This window comes from Chiloscyllium plagiosum, unplaced genomic scaffold (genome assembly GCF_037043375.1).
Source record: "Chiloscyllium plagiosum isolate Xiang-an unplaced genomic scaffold, Cpla_swu_hap1 HiC_scaffold_25, whole genome shotgun sequence".
Classification (NCBI taxonomy): Eukaryota; Metazoa; Chordata; class Chondrichthyes; order Orectolobiformes; family Hemiscylliidae; genus Chiloscyllium; species Chiloscyllium plagiosum.
Window position 1 is genome coordinate 10,312,945 of NW_028270163.1, and position 26,318 is coordinate 10,339,262.

The 26,318-nt window shown below is 39.5% G+C and overlaps 1 protein-coding gene across 1 annotated transcript in view; it reads right to left on the reverse strand.

The window, feature by feature from the left end:
- Nucleotides 1-1,209: 1,209 nt before the first annotated feature.
- Nucleotides 1,210-26,318, reverse strand: part of mpripb (myosin phosphatase Rho interacting protein b) — a 333,783-nt gene continuing 308,674 nt past the window's right edge. Inside the window, exons 17-22 of the mRNA XM_088000357.1 lie at nucleotides 25,917-26,076; nucleotides 25,013-25,126; nucleotides 20,969-21,055; nucleotides 19,015-19,177; nucleotides 16,406-16,488; nucleotides 1,210-2,916 (exon numbers count right to left, since the gene is read on the reverse strand). Of these exons, the coding sequence (XP_087856483.1) occupies nucleotides 2,845-2,916; nucleotides 16,406-16,488; nucleotides 19,015-19,177; nucleotides 20,969-21,055; nucleotides 25,013-25,126; nucleotides 25,917-26,076 (679 nt within the window). The 3' untranslated portion in view covers nucleotides 1,210-2,844. The remainder of the gene's footprint in view (nucleotides 2,917-16,405; nucleotides 16,489-19,014; nucleotides 19,178-20,968; nucleotides 21,056-25,012; nucleotides 25,127-25,916; nucleotides 26,077-26,318) is intronic.

Consider the following 26,318-nt stretch of genomic DNA (forward strand, 5'->3'; position numbering starts at 1 on the left):
AAGTCATGTACATAGGAAGGAAGAACAGATAACTAAATGACAAAAGTTATATAACCAAGACATAGAATCCAAGCTGGGGAATGCATGATAAAACTATCCAGTGCTTTGCAGAGGCCACAATGAGACAGTAAAATGCACAGTAAAGAGCCACAAGACTGAACCATGGTGACAGTGTCGGAATTAAGATTTCTGAGCTTTTCAACAGTAAAAGAAAGAGCATAGAGACATATGATAGCTAGCGGTGTGGGAAAAGTTAATTTTGAAAACAATATTAAATTAAACATGTGGGAAACAGTTAAGGGTCACAGATTCAACAATGCTTCAGAATGACATGGGGAAAAACTCTTCCAGCAGCACCCACAAAAGGTCATTGATCTGAACTGTTAGCCCCTTTTCTCTGTCTATAGATACTGCCAGACCTGCCAAGTACTTCTAGCATTTTGTTTTATTTCATTTGCAGTATTTTACTTTTGTATGAGCATTTTATGTTTTAAAATGCCACTCATTAAGGGTGGTGGTGATCTGCTTTTCTGAATAAAACTGAGCAGCTTGCTGGGCCATTTCAGAGATCAGATAAGAATTAATCACATTCCTATGGCCTAGAGTCACATATAGGCTTGATACACAGGAAACAGAGCAAATTTCCTCCCATAAAGAGCAATTAGTTCACTAAAGATTTTTTTCAAATGACAATCCAGTAGTTTCATGGTTACCATTTACTGAGACATTTTTTTAAAATTCCAGATTAATCTAATATACTGAACTGAAGTTCTCCTGTTTCCATGGTAAGATCTGAGCTGCTTTATTTGGATCATTAGTCCAGTAACAATCATTATGCTAGTGCACCCACTTATACAATGATGAACAGTCAGAATGAATATCTAAGCGGAGTGGTGGGTGTAGATACTGCAATGGGAGCAGAAATTATTCTGGATAGATACACAAGGATAGAAATACCTTTTGTACAATTGATAGGAACAATATATCTGAGGGACCGAAGCTCAACAGTAGTGTGGATAAGGTTTAATGCAGCAGTGATGCATGTGCCCCATTTTAAATTCAAACTTGCACCTAACAGGTGAAAAACCAGTGCACAGTCCTAATATGACACCAAATTTCACTGAATCAATAATTCAATCCTTTTAACTTCTGTTCAGTATTCTAGGTTTTTTTTAAAAAGCAGATGAATGCTCACAAACAACATTCAGACATGGTGCAAAAATATTTTATTGCTAACATATGCAAAGTTTTGGTGATGTGGTATTTACTGTGTATTTACAATCACAGACAGCAGTTTTTATTATTGGGAAGGGGAGCAAATTCAGCACATTTAAATAAATACAGGGGCCTGCCACTGGCAGAAGCTATGAAGTTACTCAATAACATCTCCTCACACTCTCACATACAGCAAGATGACACCCCTTCTGCACATACTGGGCAACAAAAAAGTTCCAACATTTTCAGATCCTGTTGTTTTATATTTTCTGAGAAACAGGATCTTTTTGGTGGGCTAATGAGAAAAACTGGAATATGAAACTATCAAAATGACAAACACACTCCTTCACATCACTCCAGCTTATAGTTTTCAAGGTAGTGTAAGCACATTTACTCAAACAACATGTCATTAGTACCGAATAAATCAGCTACTGTAACTTGCATTTATCTGCAGTGGATTCTTCTTTGAAGCACTGGTTACTGTTAAAAGGTGAACTTGAAGAGATCCATTTTTTTTGTTCAGGTTTTTTCGACAAAATTACATTTGTAACTACACAAATGGTCAAATTGCAATCTTATTTTTCACTTGCCTTGTCATCTGGTAATCACTCAGTTTTCAATGTTTTTACTTCATGTTAACATTATAAAAAGTCACTTGAGTACTGCACGGAATACAATGAAACTCTTGGTGTACTTGTTATGCACAGGAACAAACAGTGCTAGAAGAATAAGGAATAGCAAGTGCTCACCAAAAGACAGATCAGTTAGGCTTCTGGTTTAAAGTCTGAATATAGATCAGTGTCAATTAAAGATTAACAGTACATGTTGTTTGCTTATATTTCTGTCATATGCTGGCAGTTCCTTTACAATTTTCACTGTAATATGGGATATATGTTCCTCACCAATGGCTGTAGAAATGGCATGAGCAACAGTATCAAAATGAATAAAGCTTCAAAATCACAGCCAAATCTATCTAAAAAGTTTTAAAAGTTTCAAAGTTCAGTTACAGCCCTAGTTAATGGGCTTACAAAAAAAACGCAAAACAATTATTATGGAAGGTTGTGACAATTTTAATAAGATTTGTTTTGTGTGGGAGGTGCTGAAGAGTACTTTGCAGACTGGTAAAATGGGACACTCTAACTTGTACCTTCTGCTCCAAGTATTCAACATCCAGATCAAGCTTCAACTTTCAGTCCAAAAAACAAAATTGAAAATACACAAGCATCCCTTCTCGGGGTTATATACAAGTAGTGTCTTCCATACTTTTTTCTCTAAAAAGGATTTCCCATTTTGTTTACACAGTAGCTTATACAGCAGTGTATATAAATCAGCTTTACAGACTTTGTGAGGGTCAAGAACCCCAAACATCGAAACAAAGAAGCCAATCCCTATGTAGTATTTACAGTTAGAGATTGCAATAAGAATATTCTGCAGTGCATGGAGCTTAAAGTAAATGCTAGAACTTCACAATAATAATCTAAGGGAAATTAGGTGTGTGGGGATGTATTTGCTTTGTTTAAAATACAGCTTCTTTATCACAGCTGCAGCAACCCAAAGCTCACAGAGTCATCTTTGAGCTGCAATTTTCTGCAGGGACAAGGTGCTGGTCTTGAACATGCAAAGGAGCTCTTAAAATTCTTTTGTCTCCTTATTTTCAAATAGATGAAACCTCTGTTGAACAGTAAGTCCTTCTTTGAGACTCTGAAAGGAAGCCAGGAAGAATCATCAATGCAGCACACATCAGACAATGACATAAAACTCAAATAATCAATATTTCTACACCTTTACCAGTGTTCAATTACACCTTGCTTAGCAACAGGCTTATGAACCAGACAAAAATCATAAGATTAACATTGAATAAATAATGTTTTTTTACTATTCTGATTCTTTGCAGTTGTACCTGTTCTCTCTGATGCTTTCAGATTCTAACTGTAGTACAAGTTTTCAAAAACCAATCTTAAGTGCTCTGAACTTAAATAATTTTTAAATTATAGTCTGGATTAATTCAAGGATAGGAAGTATTTGCATCTTTAATTTCAAGGTAAAATGGTTGGCCTTTATATACATTTTAACAGGAAACATATTCGACTTTTTTTTGTAACTTTAACAAAGTGTCTCATAAGGTATGTTTGAGGTGGGGGTGACCACTGATGCTCCTGCCGACTTCATCTGCAGGAAGTGCGGCCAGCTCAAGCTCCTCACAGACCGCGTTAGGGAACTGGAGTTGGAGTTGGATGAACTGAGGATTATTCGAGAGGCTGAGAGGGTGATGGATAGAAGCTACAGGGACATAGTTACGCCAGAGAACAGAGGTAGCTCGGTAACAGTTAGAGGTGGGAAGGGGAGGAAGCAGGCAGTGCAGGGATCCCCTGTGGGTCGTTCCCCTCAACAATAAGTATACCGCTTTGGGTACTGTTGGGGGGGACGGCCTAGCAGGGGTAAACTACAGTGACCGGGTCTCTGGCACGAGGTCCAGTTCTGAGGCTCAGAAGGGAAAGGGGGAGAGGAGGAGAATGCTAGTTATAGGAGACTCTATAGTTAGAGGGACAGACAGGCGGTTCTGTGGACAATGGCGAGACTCTCGGATGGTTTGTTGCCTCCCGGGTGCCCGGATCCGAAACGTCTCGGACCGTGTCTTCAGAATCCTTAAGGGGGAGGGTGTGCAGCCAGAAGTCGTGGTGCACATTGGCACCAATGACATAGGTAGGAAGAGGGGTGGGGAGGTCATTCAGGAGCTCAGGGAATTAGGCTGGAAGATAAAAGCTAGGACGGACAGAGTCGTCGTCTCTGGATTGTTGTCGGTGCCACGTGACAGTGAGGCAAGGAATAGGGAGAGAGTGCAGTTGAACACGTGGCTGCAAGGATGGTGTAGGAGGGAGGGCTTCAGGTATTTGGACAATTGCATTCTGGGGAAGGTGGAACCTGTACAAGCAGGACGGGTTGTACCTGAACCAGAAGGGCACCAATATCCTGGGAGGTAGGTTTGCTAGAACTCTTCGGGGGGGGGGGGGGGGGGGGAAGGTTTAAACTAATTTGGCAGGGGGATGGGATCCAGACTTGTAGTCCAGCAAGTAGGTTAGCTGTTTTTCAGGATGTCCAAGAATGTAGGGAGGCTGTGGAGATGGTAGCACTGACAGGGAATACTTGCGGACACAGAGATGGGTTCAAGTGTGTATACTTCAACGCAAGGAGTATCAGAAATAAGGTGGGTGAACTTAAGGCGTGGATCGGTACTTGGGCCTACGATGTTGTGGCCATCACAGAAATGTGGATAGAAGAGGGACAGGAATGGTTGTTGGAGGTTCCTGGTTACAGATGTTTCAGTAAGATTAGGGAGGGTGGTTAAAAAAGAAAGGGGGGTGGCGCTGCTAATTAGAAATGGTATAACGGCTGTAGAAAGGCAGTTCGAGGGGGATCTGCCTTTGGAGGTAGTATGGGCTGAAGTCAGAAATAGGAAAGGAACAGTCACCTTGTTGGGTGTTTACTATAGGCCCCCCAATAACAGCAGAGATGTGGAGAAACAGATTGGGAAAAAGATTTTGGAAAGGTGCAGAAGCCACAGGGTAGTAGTCATGGGCGATTTCAACTTCCCAAATATTGATTGGAAGCTCTTTAGATCAAGTAGATTGGACGGGACGGTGTTTGTGCAGTGTGTCCAGGAAGCTTTTCTAACTCAGTATGTATATTGTCCAACCAGAGGGGAGGTCATGTTGGATTTGGTACTTGGTAACGAACCGGGACAAGTGATGGGCTTGTTAGTGGGTGAGCATTTTGGTGATGGTGACCACAATTCTGTGACTTTCACCTTGGTTATGGAGAGAGATAGGTGCGTGTAACAGGGTAGGTTTTACAATTGGGGGAAGGGTAAATACGATGCTGCAAGACAAGATCTGAGGAGCATAAGTTGGGAGCATAGGCTGTCAGGGAAGGATGTCGTTGAAATGTGGAACTTTTTCAAGGAACAGATACGACATGTCCTTGATATGTATGTACCTGTCAGGCAGGAAAGAGATGGTCGTGTGAGGGAACCTTGGTTGACGAGGGAGGTTGAATGTCTTGTAAAGAGGGAGAAGGAGGCTTACATAAGGTTGAGGAAACAAGGTTCAGAGAGAGCGTTGGAGGGATACAGGATAGCCAGGAGGGAGCTGAAGAAAGGGATTAGGAGAGCTAAGAGAGGGCATGAAAAATCTTTGGCGGGTAGGATCAAGGATAACCCCAAGGCCTTTTATGCATATGTGAGAAACATGAGAATGATGAAAACGAGGGTAGGTCCGATCAAGGACAGTAGTGGGAGACTGTGTATTGAGTCGGAAGAGATAGGAGAGGTCTTGAATGAGTACTTTTCTTCAGTATTTACAAATGAGGGGGACCGTATTGTTGAAGAGGAGAGTATGAAACAGACTGGTAAGCTCGAGGAGATACTTGTTAGGAAGGAAGATGCGTTGGGCATTTTGAAAAACTTGAGGATAGACAAGTCCCCCGGGTCTGACGGGATATATCCTAGGATTATGTGGGAAGCAAGAGAGGAAATTGCAGAGATCTTTTTGTCTTCACTGTCAACGGGGGTGGTACCAGGGGACTGGAGAGTGGCGAATGTTGTGCCCCTGTTCAAAAAAGGGAATAGGGATAACCCCGGGAATTACAGGCCAGTTAGTCTTACTTCGGTGGTAGGCAAAGTAATGGAAAGGGTACTGAGGGATAGGATTTATGAGTATCTGGAAAGACATTGCTTGATTAGGGACAGCCAGCACGGATTTGTGAGGGGTAGGTCTTGCCTTACAAGTTTTATTGAATTCTTTGAGGAGGTGACCAAGCATGTGGATGAGGGTAGAGCAGTGGATGTAGTGTTCATGGATTTTAGTAAGGCATTTTATAAGGTTCCCCATGGTAGGCTTATGCGGAAAGTCAGGAGGCATGGGATAGTGGGAAATTTGGCCAGTTGGATAGAGAATTGGCTAACCGGTCGAAGTCAGAGAGTGGTGGTAGATGGTAAATATTCAGCCTGGAGCCCAGTTACAAGTGGAGTTCCGCAGGGATCAGATCTGGGTCCTCTGCTGTTTGTAATTTTTATCAATGACTTGGAAGAGGGAGTCGAAGGGTGGGTCAGTAAATTTGCAGACGATACGAAGATTTGTGGAGTTGTGGATAGTGAGGAGGGCTGTTGTCGGCTGCAAAAGGACTTAGATATGATGCAGAGCTGGGCTGAGGAGTGGCAGATGGAGTTCAACCCTGTCAAGTGTGAGGTTGTCCATTTTGGAAGGACAAATAAGAATGCGGAATACAGGGTTAACGGTGGGGTTCTTAGTAAGGTGGAGGAGCAGAGGGATCTTGGGGTCTATGTTCATAGCTCTTTGAAAGTTGCCACTCAGGTGGATAGAGCTTGTAAGAAGATCTATGGTGTATTAGCGTTCATTAGCAGAGGGATTGAATTCAAGAGTCGTGAGGTGGTGTTGCAGCTGTACAGGACCTTGGTAAGGCCACATTTGGAGTACTGTGTGCAGTTCTGGTCGCCTCATTTTAGGAAAGATGTGGAAACTTTGGAGAGGGTGCAGAGGAGATTTACCAGGATGTTGCCTGGAATGGAGAATAGGTCGGACGAGGATAGGTTGAGAGTGCTAGGCCTTTTCTCATTGGAACGGCGAAGGATGAGGGGTGACTTGATAGAGGTTTATAAGATGATCAGGGGAATAGATAGAGTAGACAGTCAGAGACTTTTTCCCCGGGTACAACAGTATGTTACAAGGGGACATAAATTTAAGGTGAAGGGTGGAAGGTATGGGGGGGATGTCAGGATGTAGGTTCTTTACCCAGAGAATGGTGGGGGCATGGAATGCGCTGCCTGTGGGAGTGGCAGAGTCAGAATCATTGGTGACCTTTAAGCGGCAATTGGATAGGTACATGGATAGGTGCGTAAGCTAGGACAAATGTTTGGCACAACATCGTGGGCCGAAGGGCCTGTTCTGTGCTGTATTGTTCTATGTTCTATGTATCAAAAGCCAATTTAACCAATTTTGAATTGGAGGCTGATAATGTAACTAACAATTGGTAACATAGAGGTTGAAATTCACAAGTAACAAATATCTGTTTGACACAGAGAAACCATCAAATACTGTAGAAAAACAACAGTTTAACTGATACACAATTTCAGAAAAGTTGTTGCATCTAATTCATATTACATAGAAAATGTAGCAAGATTATTTTGTGCATTAAATGATAAACTGAACATTCACTAAACAGTCAACAATACCATGCATGCAGATATTGAGCACAGGAAGGACAAAGACAATGAAAGCTGCAATTAAAATAGGCACCACACAACTGCAACAAAACAAGCAACAAGGTTTTGGTTGGTAATGTCCCATTTTGTGTTCAACTCGAGGTTCTGTTTCTAAATTTTTTTCATCTGAGGTCCAGGATGGGATGAGCAGAAATTTCTTCCAATTAAATATTGATTTCAGTCTTCCCAATACTTTTGGACCCACCTCATTTTTTAGAGACCAACTCCAGTCCTTCCCTGGCAACAAACTGACACTCAGCCAATGTGGTCATAACATTATTGTCACATATGACCAGAGTTGGGCCGCCAACATCATAGAGACGATCACTAAAACCGCTTATTTCAGTCTTAGGAAAATTGTTAAGTTACCCTCTATCTTAGTGAATCTGCTTCTGAAACTCTTGTTCCTTCCTTCTTTAACTTCAAAGTCAACTTTTCCACTGTACTCCTGGTTGGTCTACTATATTCTACACTGCATTAACTAAGGTCTGCTGTCTCGATCCAATCTCTCAGCAATCCTGTTCCCCTATCAGCCTCTATGCTTGCTGATATATAGTGGCTCCCAGTGAAGGAATACCTTGACTTTGATACATTAATCCATTTTCCCCCAAATCCCTGCATGGCCTGGGTGCTTTCTAGCTCAGGTAGCTCCTCCAGCTTCACAAATCTCCAACATACCCACACTTAACCAATTCTGGCCTCTTGGACATTCTAACTTAATTCTCCACCATTGGTGGCCATGCCTTCGGTTGTCAAGGTTCCAAACACTGGTACTTCTTTCCTAGACCTCTGCACCACTAATTCGCTCTCATCCTTCAACAAACTCCTTAAAACCAACATCAATGGCCAAATCTGTGGTCATTTAACCTAATGGTCCACAGAGGAGATGTCTCATTTTTATAACAGTCGTCACTATGTTTAGACAAAATGTTAAAGGTCGAAGTCTTGAGCAAGCAAGTGGGTGTCTGGGTGGGGTGGGGAGGGGAGCAGGTATTTGAGTAAAGAGGATTGTTGAGCCTGGTCAGGGTATTTGGGTCTTTTGGGATAAACTGGGCTACATAAAGTATTGCCCTGAGGGAAGAGTAATAAGATCAGAAATAATATGGTCAGTTTGCAGTTGGTAGGGTTAGGTTATGGTACTCAGTTCAATTATACTGGTTAATCTCTCATTTAGACCAGAGGGCTAATTACAGGGCAAATATCCAAGTGAGTGCAAACCACCCAGCTAACCTTTCCAATCCTGATCTCAGGGTTGCAGAATTTTGTGGAGAGTTCTGCAAATCAGTTCACTGGAAGATTAAATTTCCCAGGCAATTAGAACATGGCTCTGTAGGATCTTGACAGGCAACACAGCCTCAGATCCAGATTTCACTCCAAAAGAGTTTGTTAAGATTCAGACATTCACCTTGGTATCATAATTAATTTATAATGCAATGAAGCACCTAAGAATGTTTTGTTATGTTAAAAGAGCCAAATAATGCAAGATATTTCCTTGTTCAATTCATCTTCAACTCTGCAGCACCCTACTCGGTCAATAAGGTGCATTGTCAGCATGAAGAAGTCTTCATTTGAATTAGAAAAAAGGTGGTGAGTGAACTGGGAATTTTGTTCAAGTGAGATTTTAGGAAGAAAAAAAGGGACATAGGTGCTATATTAAAGGCTTGGCGCAAGGGGTAAATGCTCCTGAACAACTTAGAGGTTTATAAAATCATAAAGGGCACAGATAAGGTGAATAGCAAAGGGTGACGAAGTTCAAACCGGAGGGCATATTTTTAAGATAAAAGGAGAAAGATTTAAAAGGGATCTGAAGGTGGTTGGTATGTGGAATGAATTGCCAGATGAAGTGGTAGTTGCAGGTATAGCTAGTACATTGAAAAGACATTTGGACAGGTACAGGAATAGGAAGTGTTCAGAGGGATATAGACCAAATGCAGGTAATGGGACTATTTAGTTTGGGAAACTTGGGTAGCATTGACGAGTTGGACCACAGGATTTGTTTCTGTGCTGTATGACTCTAAGAGTAAGTAGGAGAGGATAAAAGGCATGGATTAGCGGGACTACCTGCAGCAAGACCAATGGCAGAGTTCCATCATGAATGACACTGTGACACTCATGCAGGGAAAGAAACTGATTTGTGAGTAGGATTCATGAATACTTCTAGTCTTTAATAAAAGGATCTTTAGATCGCCAGTGCTTTTTCTCCCTTTCTCTTAAGAAACACCTGATTAAGTAGCACATTGATATTGATGACTTTTTAAACTAAACATTATTAAAGTGTAAAGAAAGAAATCTGGACCAATTAATTTATAAATTACATCAATATGTAGCAACAATAGGACAAGCTATATGTTGCTATGGCAGTATGTGGACACTGCTGGACACGAAAGTAATCCAGGGTAAATCCAAGTTAAACTGGTCGCAGCTCGAGGAACTTCAGATCAGAGTTGACGAGCTCTAGTCTGAGCTGCAGACATTGCATCATATCAGGGAATGTGACTTTTTGACCAGGTAAATCGCTTTTGTCTGTGATCAGGGATAGGAGGGCATTATTGCAGGTGAGGCATGTGTGGGACCCCAGTGAGTTATACCTGAGGAGTTTCATCACCTGCATTTGTCCAACAGTTACAAGATTCTAGCAAGCTGTATAGATGAGACTGGAACTGCAGAAAGGTTAAGGGAGCCTTTCAAGTTGATGGGAGAAAATAAGAACATAATGGTGGTCGGGGTCAGTATAATTAAGGGATACATACTGCTCTTTGCAGATTAGGGCTGGAAAGTTGCATTAACTGCCCAGTGCCCCAGTTTAGGGCATCTTCTCAAGACTGGAGATTAACTTGGCAGTGGGACAGGAGGGATCTGGTTGTTGCTGTCCTTTTTGGTACCAATGACATTGATAGGATTAGAAAAGTTGATTCTGCTGAAGGAATTTGAACAGTTAGGATGTAAATTATAAAGCAGAATCTCCAAAGTAACAATTTCTGAGCTCCTACCCGAGCCTCTAGCAAATTGGCACAGAGAAAATAAAGTCAATGAGTTAAATGCATGGCTGAAATGTTCAAGAGAGTGGAATGGGTTTCAGTTTATGGGGCACTGACACTAGTATTGAAGTGGAAGGGAGCAGCATTTGTGGAGGAAAGGATGGTGGTGTAGCTTTGGTACTGGATGGAAATAGTTGATGGCAAAAAAATGATCTCTGATCAGATGATGCAGAATCCATAGGGTGGAGGTAATAAATAACAAGGCAAAGACGACACTAGTGACAGTAGTCTATAGGCCTCTTAACAGTAGCTACAAAGGAGAACAGACAATAGATTGGGAGATAATAAAGGTATGGGAAAAAGGCAGTATATTAATCATGGGTGACTTTAATCTTTATGTAGACTGGTAAAATCAGATTAATAGAGGTAGTCACAAAGAAGAATTCACAGAGTGCACTTGGGACAGTTTCCTAAAAAAAGTAGGTTGTAGATCCAATCAAGGATCAGGCTATTTTGAATCTGGTGATGTTTAATGAAGGAGGTTTAATAAATGACTTCAGTTAAAAAGATCCCCTAGAAAGCAGTAACTAGAACATGGCAGAATATAGCATTCAATTTGAAAGGGAGAAACTTCGGTCATAATTGTGTTAAACTTAAATATGGACAATTACAATGAATGAGATAGAATGGGCTGATTTTGCCTGTCCTCTGATGCTGCCTGAATTGCTGTGCTCTTCCAGCACCACTGATCCAGAATGTGAAATCAGAGCCAGCTGGAGTAGACTGGGAAAGGAGTTTAGCAGTTGAGGAACAATGGTAAATGTTTAAGAAAATAGTTCATGGCTCATAACGAAGATGAGAAAAAAGGATTAACTATAGTTAACCAGAGAAGCTAAGGGTAGCATCAGGTTGAAAGAAAATAAATATATATAATGTGGCAATGATTACTGGTAAGCCCATTTCTGATTCTATGTCTTACAGTCACATTACTCCAACTAAAAAGATTCACATTCAAATCACTCGGTTGAACACAAACTAGTCGAACTTCCAGATCTGTAATATGCTGGCTGAGAAGAAAATTAAGCATTAATCAAGTTAAGAAAAACATTGAGGGTGTAAGCATACTCAATTAAGATATATTAGTAAAGACGACAAATATTTCCCAACATTACTCACAAAGGCAACAGCAAAACCGTTTTGTCACAATGATCTACAGGGGATCTGATGCACAATAACGTTTTGTCAACAACCTAAATATGTCTCAATTCTGAAACCTGAACCTTCTCCCATTTCATCAGAATGACATTTCAACTTCTGGCATCAACCACCTTTGATTGATTTTGGGTGAGACTGTCCCCTTTATGACCAATTGCATTTGATAAATTTGCACTCAGATTCCAATTGTTCAAACTGCATGAGGGGATGAGATATCATCGGAGTGGAATTCACGCCACAGAAATTTTCAGGATAACCTTGCACTTATGGGCGGCACGGTGGCACAGTGGTTAGCACTGCTGCCTCACAGCGCCAGAGACCCGGGTTCAATTCCCGCCTCAGGCGACTGACTGTGTGGAGTTTGCACGTTCTCCCCGTGTCTGCGTGGGTTTCCTCCGGGTGCTCCGGTTTCCTCCCACAGTCCAAAGATGTGCAGGGTCAGGTGAATTGGCCATACTAAATTGCCCATAGTGTTAGGTAAGGGGTAAATGTAGGGGTATGGGTGGGTTTTGCTTCGGCGGGTCGGTGTGGACTTGTTGGGCCGAAGGGCCTGTTTCCACACTGTAATCTAATCTAATCTAAAAAATCTAATCTAATTCATAGCACAACCAGTCTGCCAGCTGATTTGATTAGGGTGTTTAAGCAGATCACCACAAATAATTATAAAGTCCAAATATGGTAAACACTTACAGTACTTGTATTTCAGATACCCCTGTAGCTTGGTGAGTCAAATTATCATCTAACTCTAATCTTAAACCTTGTTAATTGGACTTTAGCTGCCTTGGATTCAGAACGGGAGCATACTGATTACATTGTTGCCAGCACACCTCAGCTTGAAATTTGCTCCTCCTTTCTAGTGTGAAAGGAAAACTAAATTATTTCAAAAGGTAGGTCGAAAGGATTATAACAATGATCCAATTGTAATCTCACTAGAGATGAGATTATATTGTTCACAATATGTAAAATAGCTGGGCAGCAATCAAAACATTACTTAAGCTGCAGTTTTGTGGTATATGCCAATAAATAGGACAACATGAATGCAATTAAAGCAAAACACTGTGGATGCTGGAAATATGAAAACAAACAAAATGATGGAGAAACTCAGCAGGTCTGGCAGTACCTGTAGAAAGAGAAACAGAGTTAATGTTTACAGTTCAATGTGACTCTTCAGAATTTATGACAAAAAGTCAATGGACTTAAAATGTTAATTCTGTTTTTCTCTCCACCGATGCTACCAGACGCACTATGTTTCGCTAGCAATTTTTGTTTGTAACATGAATGGAAATCCTCCATTGATAAACTAACTGACACTCAGCAAAGTGGAACATATTATATCAACCAGGGACACAAAGTGCAAGAGATTTAATTTTGCAGCATAGCTTTGGACGTGCATGCACAAGCCAAACAGTAACATTAATATTTATACTTCTACTGTGTGTAACAACTGTGACACAGCATTGCACTTATTTGCCAAACTAATTGGAAAGAGGCAACGTACAAAGTCAACATAAAAGGAAGAGAGACCAGACAAACATACTACAGTGTATACTTCCAATGCTGTTGTTAGGTCACAACAGTCAAAAGTCTTGTGTTGACCTATCTTGGGAACAATGGAACAGGAGTTGGCCATTCATCACCTGAAGGCTTCTTTTGCTATTCAATCAAGTCATGGCTGATCTGTATTCTAACTCTACTCCTGGATCCATCCTCTTCAGAATATTTACTCCAAACATATATTAATCATGGATTTAAAAATTATCAATTGAGCTAGCATCTACTGCGTTTTTTGGGAGAGAGTTTCACAGAGCAGAAACATATTTGAAAAACCTTGCAATTAAAATCAGAAAAGGAACTTTTACTTCAAAGATTCCCACAAGTATTTTCCCACGAGTTGACCCACTGCACAAGCTGCTATATTTTGGATCATGTAATTTATTGAGACAGGTATTGGTCCAGTCTGAATTTCTGCATATGAAATGATTGGTAAGGTTGTTGTGCAGAGATTAAGCATGTCTTACATGAATTTATGGCTTATCTTACTCTTTGAAAATATGCATGCAGACACAACAATAACAGATTTAATTTCATAAAGGCCAAAGCAGAGTCTAGGACACAAACCCAGATAAACACCAGTGCATGTCCACACAAAAAACAGCCCAAATCCCAAAGTGACATGCCTTCACTCAGTGACAATAACCAATGGTTTACCTAAAGGGAAGGTGTCAATCATCAAGCAGCTCTAGCTGTCCCATGCCAGCGCTTTACTCACAGACTAAAGGATGAAGAAGAGGAGCAAAATGAAATAAAGTTAGAAAGCAAAGCATTACTAATAACCCATGAACCACAGACTAACATTTCTGGCTGAATACTACCCAGTGTTAAGTAGTTTATTTTGAGAAGAAATCTATAAAAAGTAATTGACGCAGATTAGTATTGTCTGGTGCTTCCATGCAAGCTGATCTGAGTGGCTCTATTCATTTTTTTCATGAGCAAAGTAAAAACAAAAATCAAAGTCAAATCAATATTTTCCTTGCGCTTTCTTCTTTTAGTGATCTTACATCTATCTTCTAAGGTATGGCCAGAGTTGAATCATTGATAAGTTCTGGGGAAACATCAATATTTTGACTTAGTTCAATGTCTTTAGAAGGCATACCACACATACAACAATTTTAGTCTTTAATTATTTCCCATTGTATTTTTCTCTTTGAAAGAAAATGTGCCAGCAACCTCACAAAACGTGGACAAGCTGCTTCCCTATTTTCCAAATGCAATTAAATTAACCAACACAATTCCTACATAACTCCACTGAAATTTTCCCTTCACTTCTCAGATGCTGCTGTGTAACGTCAGATATTCTGTAATTGGAGAATGATGTTCTTGGTGGTATTTGTAAAGAGCCATTTTCATAAAGATGCATGTCACTTTTTAAATTTTATTTTTCAAGTTATGAGTGTAACAGAGGGTGACCAGCCCATCTTACCCAAAGTGCCATTACCGTATTCACCCAGGGTATAAGGAATCAGCACCTTCAGTTTATAAGAGGGAAGGAAAGGGGAAGAAATGTGCCAAAAAGGACTTGCACTTTTACAACAAATAAGACAATGGCTTGAGTCACAGATATATAGCACGGAAACAGACTCTTTGGTCTAACTTGCCCATGCCGACCAGCCATCCTAAATAAATCTAGTCACATTTGCCAGCATTTGGCCCATATCCCTCTAAACCCTTCCTACTCATATACCCATCCAGATGCCTTTTAAATGTTGGTAATGTACTAGCCTCCACCACTTCCTCCGGCAGCTCATTCCAAACACGCACCATCGCCTGCATGAAAAAGTTGCTCCCGAGGTCCCTTTTAAATCTTTCCACACTCATCCTAAACCTATGACTAGTTCTGGACTCTCCCACCTTCTTTATCAGCAGGTTTTATTAGACGAGGTTCTTTTATATTTGATCTATTATTAGATTAGATTAGATTCCCTACAGTGTGGAAACAGACCTGTTAATAATCATATGAAACTGACACGAATTATAACTGGCCAAAAATTATAACTGGTCATTGTTGTAATTTGCCTGGATTTTTTAAAATTGTTTTAATATGAACTCAATATTCCACCTCGGGGAAGATCTGCTTTGCATTGGAACAGTTTAGTATGTGTGCATTTGTTTAAAAATAAAGCAAATAAACGATATGCAGCTTAACTTGGCAGCTTACCTTATGACGAAGTGTCTAAAAATGTGAACACAAGTAACTCAAAAACCCATAAGAAAAATCTTTAATACTGGGTTGATTTTTTTCTAAGCTATGCACCAAGTCAAGGCAAATTTTTTATTAGGATTATGTGCGCGCATCTGCAAGAACTAGAAATATTCTTTCAATGGCAGAATTGCTAACGAACCATATACTACATCCTCCCGTCTAAACCAGTATCCTTTGTTGCTCTCCTAAAAATGCCGACTAAAGTTGGGATATGGTTTTTATAGATGCCTGCAGATCTCAAAATCTTGCCCAAACGGATATTTCCACATGATAGCTGATGCTCACCCATTGCCAGCTGGCTAACGCACCACAGGTGTTAAAACAGAGTCCAATCCCATTCCTCACTTACTGCCTATGACAATGCACTTGCCAGAAAATGCAGACTACAAAACTGAGAATACCAGCTTATTTTCTAAACCATTCCCTACATCTGGTATGGGAAATGGTAATTTCAACACCCTTTCAGCTTTTATCATAAACAAAGTCAACAGGACAGTTACCGGAATACTTAACTGCTACACGTGGTTTATGACAGACTATTTGGAAACTGTGCTGTTGAAGTGACTATAGTCTCAGCCATATCTACACCGAGGGTATAAAAACTTCAGAACCTACACAAAGCACCTGATTTAGTTAGAGTTCACAAATTCAGCATATTTATTACTTTAGATTAGATAGTAGACAAAGGAGGATTTTGTTTTTCAAGCCAATTTGCAAAAGATAAAACTGATAAATAAATTAATTATGCTAATAGAATTTAACATAAAGGAATTTCCTCCTTTCCCTGAGGAATTTACCTGCACAGTAGAGACTAAGTACCTTAGTCAGAAAAACGAAAGGATGTCATACACATGACCTTAATTAGGATATATACCCAAGTACTTGACATTAGTGTCAGTACTGCAGTTTAGCCTGAGGCAGAGAATGTTTACTAGATTTGTGAAACAATTAAGAGCTTACCTTTGATCTTTGTGTTCGATCTGCTCGTTTTGCTGCAGCTGCCATCTTTAGAATATCTGGATTGCTTTTTGATTTCATTATATCTGAGAAAAAATAATTACAGCTTTTCTAAATTGATCTTGATCCAAAGCTTAATTTTAAGGACCAAGTTCAAAAACACTTTTATACATTAAATTGACCTCGTTTCCATTAAGAGCTTACAATCAATTTCAGTTGACATAATGGCAGCAATTGTCCAATTTTTACAAAAAATCATGGAATGTGGACATCACTGGCTGGCCAGCATTTATTATCCGTCCCTGGTTGCCCTTGAGAATGTTGTGATGAGTTGCCTTCTTGAACTGCTGCAGTCCACGTGCTGTAGGTTGACCCAGAATGCCCTTAGGGAGGGAAATCCAGGATTTTGACCCAATGATAGTGAAGAAATGGCAATTTATTTCCAAGTCAACATGGTGAGTGACTTACTGGTGGTGGAGTTTCCATGTATCTGTTGCCTTTGGCCTTCCAGATGGAAGTGGCCATGGGTTTGAAAGGTGTTGTCTAAGGATCTTTGGTGAATTTCTGCAGTGTATCTTGTAAATACTGCTACTGGGCATTAGTTATGGAGGGAGTGGATGGTTGTGGAAGTGATGCCAATTTAGTGGCTGCTGTATCCTGGATGGTGTCAAGCTTGAGTGTTGTTGGAGTTGCACCCACCTAGGGAAGTGGGGAGTACTCCATCACACTCCTGACTTTCAGAAAGTGGAAAGGCTTTGGGAAGTCAAGAGATGAATTACTCACTGCAGTATTCTTAGCCTCTGACCTGCTCTAGTAGCCAATGTTTATGTGGTGAGTCCAGCTGAGTTGCTGGTCAATGGTAACTCCCAGGATGTTGACTGTGGAAGATGCAGTGATGGCGACACCATTGGATATAGAGGGGCAGTGGTTAGATGGTCTCTTATTGGGGATGGTTATTACCTGTCATTTGTGGGGTGCAGATGTTACTTGCCACTTGTCCTAGTCTGAATATTGTCCAGATTTTGTTGCATTTGAAGATGGACTGCTTCCATATCTGAGGAGTCATGAATGGTGTTGAACATTATGCAATCATCGGCAAACATCCCCGTTCTGACTTTTTAGGGGAGGGAAGGCCAGTGATGAAGCAGCTGACGATGGCTGGGCTTGGGACTTTACCCTGAGATACTCCTGCAGAGAAGTCCTGGAATGGAGATAACTGACCTCCAATAGCCACAACCAAATGCTATGACTCCAACCATTAGAGAGTTTGCCAGATACCCACTGATTCCTGTTTTGCGGGGGGTCCTTAAAGGTACACTTGGTCGAATGCAGCCTAAATGTCAAAGGCTGTCACACTCACCTCACCTCTGGAAATCAGCACTTTTGTCCATGTTTGAAACAAGGCTGTAATGAGGTCAGGAACAAGTGGTCTTGGCTGAATGTAAACTGGGTGTTAGCAAGTACGTACTGCTTGATAGCAACATTAATGACATCCTCCATAACTTTACTAATGACTGACAGCAGACTAACAGGCCTAAATTGCCAGGTTGGATTTGTATTGCTTTTTATGTACGGGACAAATCTGGACAGAAATCATACTGTAGCAAAATCAAAAGAAGTGTTTGGCTGTCTTCTGCTTCAATTCAGCCGAACATTCCTGCACCAACGTGAGATGGTCATTACCTAGTGCTAATCTCCTACTTTCTCCCCCCCATACCCTTGCATGTCATTCTTATCCAAATAATCATCCCATGCCCTCTTGAATATCTTAAGGTATTAAGCTTGGCAATCATTGCCTTAGCAGTGGTGAAGCACTCTAGAAAATTAAGAAAAATTAAATCTTCTCCCTTAATAGAGTAAATCCATGCAGGAGGTGGTGTAACAGTAGTAGTATTTTAAATATAGTACTCCCATGAATAGAATTTCATCAAGTTAAATTAATTTCATTCTAACTTGCTGTAATAACAAATTCATAACTAAACTCCCCATACCAAATAAATTTCTGCTTGTTTGCCTCTTGAAGGCACTGATGTATATTGGAATAAGGTTTAATTTGGTCTGTCAGCCGATTCAATCATAAGTGCAGAGATAGGTGTTAATGGTATTTGTTTCAGAGATACATCCTGTTCTTGCCAGCAGAGATCCCTGGCTAGGAGTCGGAAGAAGTGAAGCATTTCCTCTTCCTCAGCACGCCGCTGACCTACACTTCAACTCAATTTTTGTTTTTCTCTGAGTATGAATGGGTTGAAATCTAGAGTCTTCCTATCTCTCTCCCTCGCTTAAAACAAAATGGAAGATGTTAAATCAGTTGAATTCTGAGAAACCGGATTAGAATAATGTTATGCATAGTCCAGATCATACAATGCGTCTAGAAGAAACTCTTCAGCTTCATGATTTTATCTTTTCAGAACAACAAAAACTTATCTTTCCATTCCAATGATTGTTCAAATAAAGCCACTGGTCTGGTCCAAACCATTTTTTTTGAGGTTAATCCCTTAATCACCCATTGTATCAACGAATACTGAAGAGATTGTTATTTACCATATCGAAAGCATAGTCTATGTAAAACCAGTTAAATTATACCAGCTATTTTTAATTTCCATTTGCTGTACCATATCTGCTGTGCTCTGTTTCATCCATCGGCTGCTCTCCCAGTGCTTCCTGTGCCAGCTGCAGCTGCTCTTTTAGTCTGTTTATGTCACGCTCTGATTTAGCTTTTACGATACTTAGCTCTGTATAGATGTCTTTATATTTGTCTGTAGCATATTTCTTATCCTGAAGAAACAAATGCGCAGAATACAAACAGATTACACTGCAAATAACAGAACACAGTTATCTCAATCCTGTGATAGTAACCGACTTCCAGGTTGCTCATCACTTGGCTTTACCTTTGGCATGTTGCCACCTCTGAATTACTAATGGTCAGTAGTCACCACAGCTCCCATCACACACTGATGTAAGTTTAGACATCGTCCATCACCTTTGACTTGCCCAAGGAAAACTGCTCATTCTTCTCTATTTTTCTTCCTGCTCCAGGAAGATAGTTTTGAAAACAAGGACAAGCCCACACAACTCCAATGCTGAACATATCACTGACCCAACTCCCTGCACTTATCATCAACCCATTTCCATTGCATAGCAATACTTAGACTTCATTTATTGGAAAATCTTGTTTAGCTTGTACCATGGATTCAAAATATTTCTGGATAAATGTCATACTACTCCCATCATTAATGAAGGAAGGTAATTTTTATTTGCTTAAACCAATGTCAAATTTAGAGTTCAACATATTTCATTAGCTGGCATTAGTGTCAAGAATGGATCCAATGCACATTTCTAAATGATTTAAAAACTTTGAAAGTGAGCACTACTGGGATTTCTGAGAATAAATGCAACGCTGCTGTGCGCCAAACTATAAAGCTCTGTGCTGTAATCATGGTACAATTCTCAGATACGTGCACTTAATTTACATTGTTGCTTTAATATTCACTGTTGTTGTTTTCGGTGATGACACTAGATGGCACTAAACAATAAGAGTTCAGTAAGAGGCTACTTTCCATTCCAAGTCCAACCCACTACAGTACATCTCACTCTCTTCAGTTTCTGCTGTACACCACAAAATGTAACAGCAACTTTAAATTTGAAAACTGGCACCATTATGGAGAGACAATTAATACCTTGCGTTTACAGTGCTTTACATATAGAATGCAAACTGGAACAAAGAGCAGGGTCAGAATAAGGGACAGAGACCTGAGACAACTTGTTATCCTGAAATAGGAGGTGCCTAGGTTCCGAATGACAGCTGTCGGAAACAGAAGTGAATGAAACAGAAACAGGACAGCATTTGTCTTCTATAATCAATTTAAGTGAACATGGAATTCTTGGGAGTGGCAGCAATAAAACAGTAGGATTCCCACATCAACCAAGAGGCTGACTTCAGTAATGCCAAGCCTCTGTCATTCTTGAATCAAATCAATAATAATTCAATTTTAAGATGATAGGAGAAATTCTGTAGCCAATTTTGTTGTACTGATGTAACAAGTTGCTTGCAAGCTAACTCTTACACATTAGCTGGCACTACTTGATTTTATCTTTGCGTTACTGTGCCACAGTGTTTGGAATTGATTGGAAAACAATTGGGCTCCAGTGATTTCTTGGAATAGCAACCAGATTAACAAAACATACAATATTTCATGACTGTTGATGAATCTGAGCCCTTTTTGCTCCTTCAAAAGATTTATATCAATTAGTATTTAAAATACAAATAAAGAAGTATTTATTGACGAATAGCATAAATGTTTCAAATGGTTTTGTGGACAATGCATTGCCTGGTTTGATCAGGGGTATTCACACCAACAATTTCAGACTCCATTTCTTATCTGTATGGAGTTGGCCAATCTTGGTCAGTGGAGATATAGTGGGCTGCTGGTACCTCAAGTGGAATTATCTTCAGTAGAAGAGGAAAATAAGAGGGCTAAATAATCTAAAAATAATCTTGCTATTTTTAATATGAATGAAATAAAAAAGCTAAATTAAGGCACTTTGCATTATGAGAAGAGTACTTACACGTTGAGCAGTCTGCAGTTCATCTTTCAAGGAATTAATTTCCTGTTTTAAGTACTGTATTTCTGATTCTTTAACCCGCAGCAATACCTAGAGAGGACACAAATAATTGTAGTAAATATTGCACTATTTTAACAATGTTCTTAAATCAAATTGTTGCAACACAGGAGTTAGCAAACCATAGCAAATCAGTCTCAATCACTGGATTCACAGCAGAGTGAAATTAACATATTTAATGACCTTCAAAATTGCTCAATTGTTCATAAGCAGACTTTAAAGGATAACAGATCAGGCACCAAATTTATAAATTATTAATATCTGTTTAAGTTATGTTTAATACTATAACTTTAGACGAGCAAAACTAAACAAACTAAAAAGAAACTGTCCACAGCACAATAATTAATCTACAATTATCTTTCCAGACCAGTTCCCATATGTAAACTTATTTGTTTGCTCACTCTTTCTTTAAAGAAAGACAAGCTGCTGTTCAAAGTTTGTTTCTTAATTTCAGCACATGATTCCAAACCAAAAATGAGGGAAAAAAGTGATGGCCTCCACCTTCAAAACATGAAATGTCATTTCAAGAATGCGTTTCATGACAAGGTTAGTAAGACTTAAATGTCAAACAAAACACAAAACTCTCAGCCATTCAAATTGTTCCTCCCACTAGGTTCTTAATCACTATACAACCTTCTTGGGTACGTTCTTAAATTTTCAGTAGTTTATATTTGGGATAATATATCAGCAATTATATTTTCTTTTCTGGAACGATGCACATTACTAACACTAATGGAACAATCTTTTGAGTCTCTCAATGAAACAGATTATGGTCAGCAAGAAGCAAACGTTCAGTTTCCATATAAAACAAACATTGAAGTGTTAAAGAGCTGTCAATACTTCCAGTCCCAAAAGGAGGTACTGGAATATGTTCTGATGTTCATTTCACTTCTTGGTAAATAATGCAATTGGTCCTCCATTGTAATCTTTCCATCCTGTAAGAAAACTGCTCCAATTCCAAAATTGCCAGTGTCTACTGTTGGTTTAAAATGTTTGTCATTTTGAGAAATAGCTAATACAGATTGATTTTAATGTTAAAATTGCTTTCAGCTTTTCAAAGCTGCCTGTCTATTGTACTAAAATTAGCTATAATATTCTGATAAAATCAGCACATTCCCAAAACCTTTATTATACAATGTTTCATTTGAGGTAGGAAACTCACAGCTTCTTCTTTTGTGTGAAACTTGTCCTTGCCCTGCAACATGTCTCAAATATATTTTTTGCTTTTGAAAATATACTTTTTTGCGAGATTTAACACCAGCCTCGCCCACTGTAATTGCCTGAACACGTTTCTTAACTGTTCTACATGTTCCTTTCATGTTGTACTACACACCACAATATAATTGAAGTGAACTACACAATTAAGTGATTTTGTTCATTAATCATCGAAATACGGTTGGGGTGTCCTTAAGTCCAAATGTCATATCCTCACATTAAAGCAATCCATTGGGTGCGACAAAAGTGCAATCTTCTCGTCTGGGAATACTTTCAATCAGTCTTTGCGATTGCATTCAGTTTCCTACATTCAATACAATCTATTCGATCTACTAACATAAAAACCAACATTTCTGAAGAAATCCAATTACTCTGGTTTGGTTTGATCAATTGATTCTCCATCATGCATTGAATTTCTTTTGTTACTTGAGCCTGTTGCTCTGAATTTAACCAATATGGGCTTTGTTTTATCATGTCTGAATTATCTGTATCAACTTCATGTTTGGCTGATGTGGTATACCCAAGAACATCGTTCCAAACTTCTTTATTTCCTGAGCAATCATCTTGTTGGTCTTTCTCCAGATATGAAAATGATGGCTATATTCTCTAATATCTCCAAATTTGTTAATCTAATAGAAGGAAGTTCACTTTGTGAACTGTCCACTTCTCCTTTGACCTCATCCTTTTTTCTTCAAGCCTCCTCTATTATTACTACTTGACGCACCTGTATTATCTTATTGTCTTCTCTACGATAGTACTATTTCAACATGTTCATGTCACATAACTGATTCTCTTTCCTACAAGCAGGAATATCAATTAGATGTCACCTACTAACTTGAAAACAGTATTACTTTTTCTATTACCACCTAAGCTCTGATTGTCCTTAAGGATATAGCCTCTTGAAATTGAGTCATATCCATAACTGTAAAAGATATAATAATTTCCAGCTTTTGTTTTAGGTTGTGGTCCAACACCATCCACTAGCACATGACTTCATGTTTCTTCAAAAACCAGTATGGGAATCAGGGATGCTTATTTAATCAATCGTTGAAGTTTACCTACAACTTGATAAGTATAGCATGTTCTACAAAATCGTACAACATCTTCATGCAATTTTGGTCAGGTAAAATACCCGTTTATGGATGTTAGAGTCTTTCAGACCCCATATCCTGTCATGGCATTTCATGTGCTACTCATAATATCTCCCTACAATAACTGCGCAATCCCACTATCTGTTAACAACAATCCCTTCTTCATTGGCTGGTCAATGCGGAATTCTCCACTTCCTTACCAGCACTCAAGATAATACCGCTCTGGAATTTCTTCAGCATCTACTTCAGTAGAAGCGGACTGTGCTTATCTATTTAATTCAGGATTTGTTTTTGTGCTTAATTAGTGGCTGTCATACAGAATTATCCTCACTGTTTAGGAAATTTTCAGATACTTTCTATTTATCTATGTTGTCATACCAAACTTTATTGATTGATTTTGTTTAATGATCACTCTGGTCACCTCCCACTAGCTTAATTGCTTTATTACTTTTTGGTTACATTCTTAAATTTTCAACAGTTTACATTCAGGATAAAGCTTCAGCAATTACATGCTCACCCTCCTCAGTCACTGAGCATTTCACCTCCTGGTGCTGAAACATCGGGGCGGCACAATGGTTCAGCAGTGGGGTGGGGTGGCACGGTGGTTCAGTAGTTAGCACTGCTGTCTCACGGTGCCAGGGACCCAGGTACGATTCCAGCTTTGGGCGACTGTGTGGAGTTTGAACATTTTCCCTGCGTTTTGCATGGGTTTCCTTCCAGAGCTCTGGTCTCCTCCCACAGTTCAAAGATGTGCAGGTCAGGTGAATTGGCCAAACTATATTGCCCATAGTTACGTGCATTAGTCAGAGGGAAATGGTTTTGGGTGGGTTACTCTTCGGAGGGTCGGTGTGGACTTGTTTGGCCAAAGGCCCTGCTTCCACACTATAAGGAATCTAATCTAATCTGTTGTGTTCTTAGAACAACAATTAGCCAATAATTATTGTTCTAGGTCAGTTCCCATATGCAAATACCAATTTCCTTCTCTTAAAGCAAGCTGCTGTTCAAGTTTCAATTTTCATTTTCAACTTGGAGTTCCAAACCAAAAATGAGAAAAGTAAAGACAAAACAGTGATGGCCTCAACACAATTTCAAGCTGGAAACTGTGGTGAAGTATAACAGGTATCTCGTTCAATATATTGGGGTAACTGTACATGTCAGTACAAGATCTGACTGCAATCACTTTTGGATATTTTTAAAAATTGCTTTACTGCAGACTGAATGGATCGTGTTTGATTGCTTTATATTATATTGCTAGAGTGCCTTCCGATTTTCCTTATCTGTATTTAAAATTTTTGGGAAGATTTTTAAAAGAAATATAAAACAGTTTGACAACTTCCATATATTTAAATGTATGTAAGTATATCTATTTTTCCTATAACTCTCAAAACAAACATCAGATAGTTTAGTTGATCTCTTCAGCTTTTGCAAACGCTGCCATTTTTCCCTTTTCCTCCCTGCGTTCCCATTTATGATTCACAGCGCCTTTTTGTGATTCTATCCATTCTCAAGAAAATTGGCACCAAGTAATTCTGAAGACGAAAACTAATCTGACAATCACAGGCACCAGATCCCAGTGGTTACTCAGTGACAAAATCTTGCACAATCATATCGTGAATCAAGAACAAACTTGTACATAGATACACTTAATACCTTGATTCCTTTATTCTATAAACGTATAGCTTACCTCTAATTCATATACTTCTTTGCCTTGTGATAGGCCAGTAACATCTCCTCCACTATCACCTGTCATCACTGTTCTCAGTCGGGTTATTTCTGTAGCCAGACGATTATTCAGTTCCTATTAGAAATAATAAATCCAGTAAAAACAAAAAGGAAAATAAACACTAAATTATATTTAGAAAGGTAAAACTCAAAAAGAGGTACACTTGAATAGTCAAGAGAGAAGACAAAACAAAAAGATTAGTCAAATTGCATGCTATTGAACAATAACGAATTCAGCCAACTGCACCGATAAATTACGGATTTGTGAAATAGGTCAGTTTGGCTAGGCGGCGGATGCAATTGCAAAAGGACCGAAAGTTTCACTGAGTATTGAAGGCTGACCAAGTACAACAAAAGGACTGCTAAGAGGTAATTTAGGTAAGAGATTTGAAAAAGGGAGCAATAGTTATGTGTAATCCAGATTGTGGAGAGCTGAACAGGCACCCAGATTGTCAGTCTGCGGTTTCCATAACCAGTATTGTGCAGCTGACCAGGATTTAACAGTTCGGCTTGGAAAAGGAATATCAAAGGACCTAGCATTAGAAAGTTATTGACAGGAACATAAAAGAAGAACTGGTTTCGATCATCACTCCCATTTTCTCCACAAGACAGTGCTTGGGAAAATGGACTAGTTTTTTATCCGTAGACCTGATCAGGGTACTGAACAGTGAGATATCACATCCAAAATTGATATAGTTTTCTATGTCCCCCGTTATGTACTTTTCAAACCAGAATTAGAATGTTTTTCTCCCCTTTGTCACCAAAGATCAGTTCACACTATCTTTGTTTAAACAGTGTAAGCCTTGTATTTATAATGTCGCAATTTAGTGGCATTTACATTGTAAATGTGGGAAGGCACATCATACCTGGTTGTGTGCATTGAGTTCCTGGTTTTCACGCTGGCATTGTCTTAATGCCTGTCGCTCTGCTTCCAAAGCCTGAGCCAAGTGTGCATTTTCCAAACACTTCTGGGAGTACTGTTCTGACAAAACCTCAATTTCTCGTTGTAATGATGCCAGTTCCTCACTGTTAAACAATTTTGAAATGGTTTATTTCCTGAATACTGCTAAACACGTTCAATTTTTAAACGGTAATTCATTACCGATACGGCAAAGATAGAAACAAAGAAGATAGGAGCAGGAATAGATTATTCTTGAGAGTCGACTTGATCATTAAATATGGGCGTGGCTGATTGTCCAACTCAGTATCCTGTTCCCATTTTCTCCCCAACCCCTTTGATTTCTTTAGCTCTCAGAACTACGTCTAGC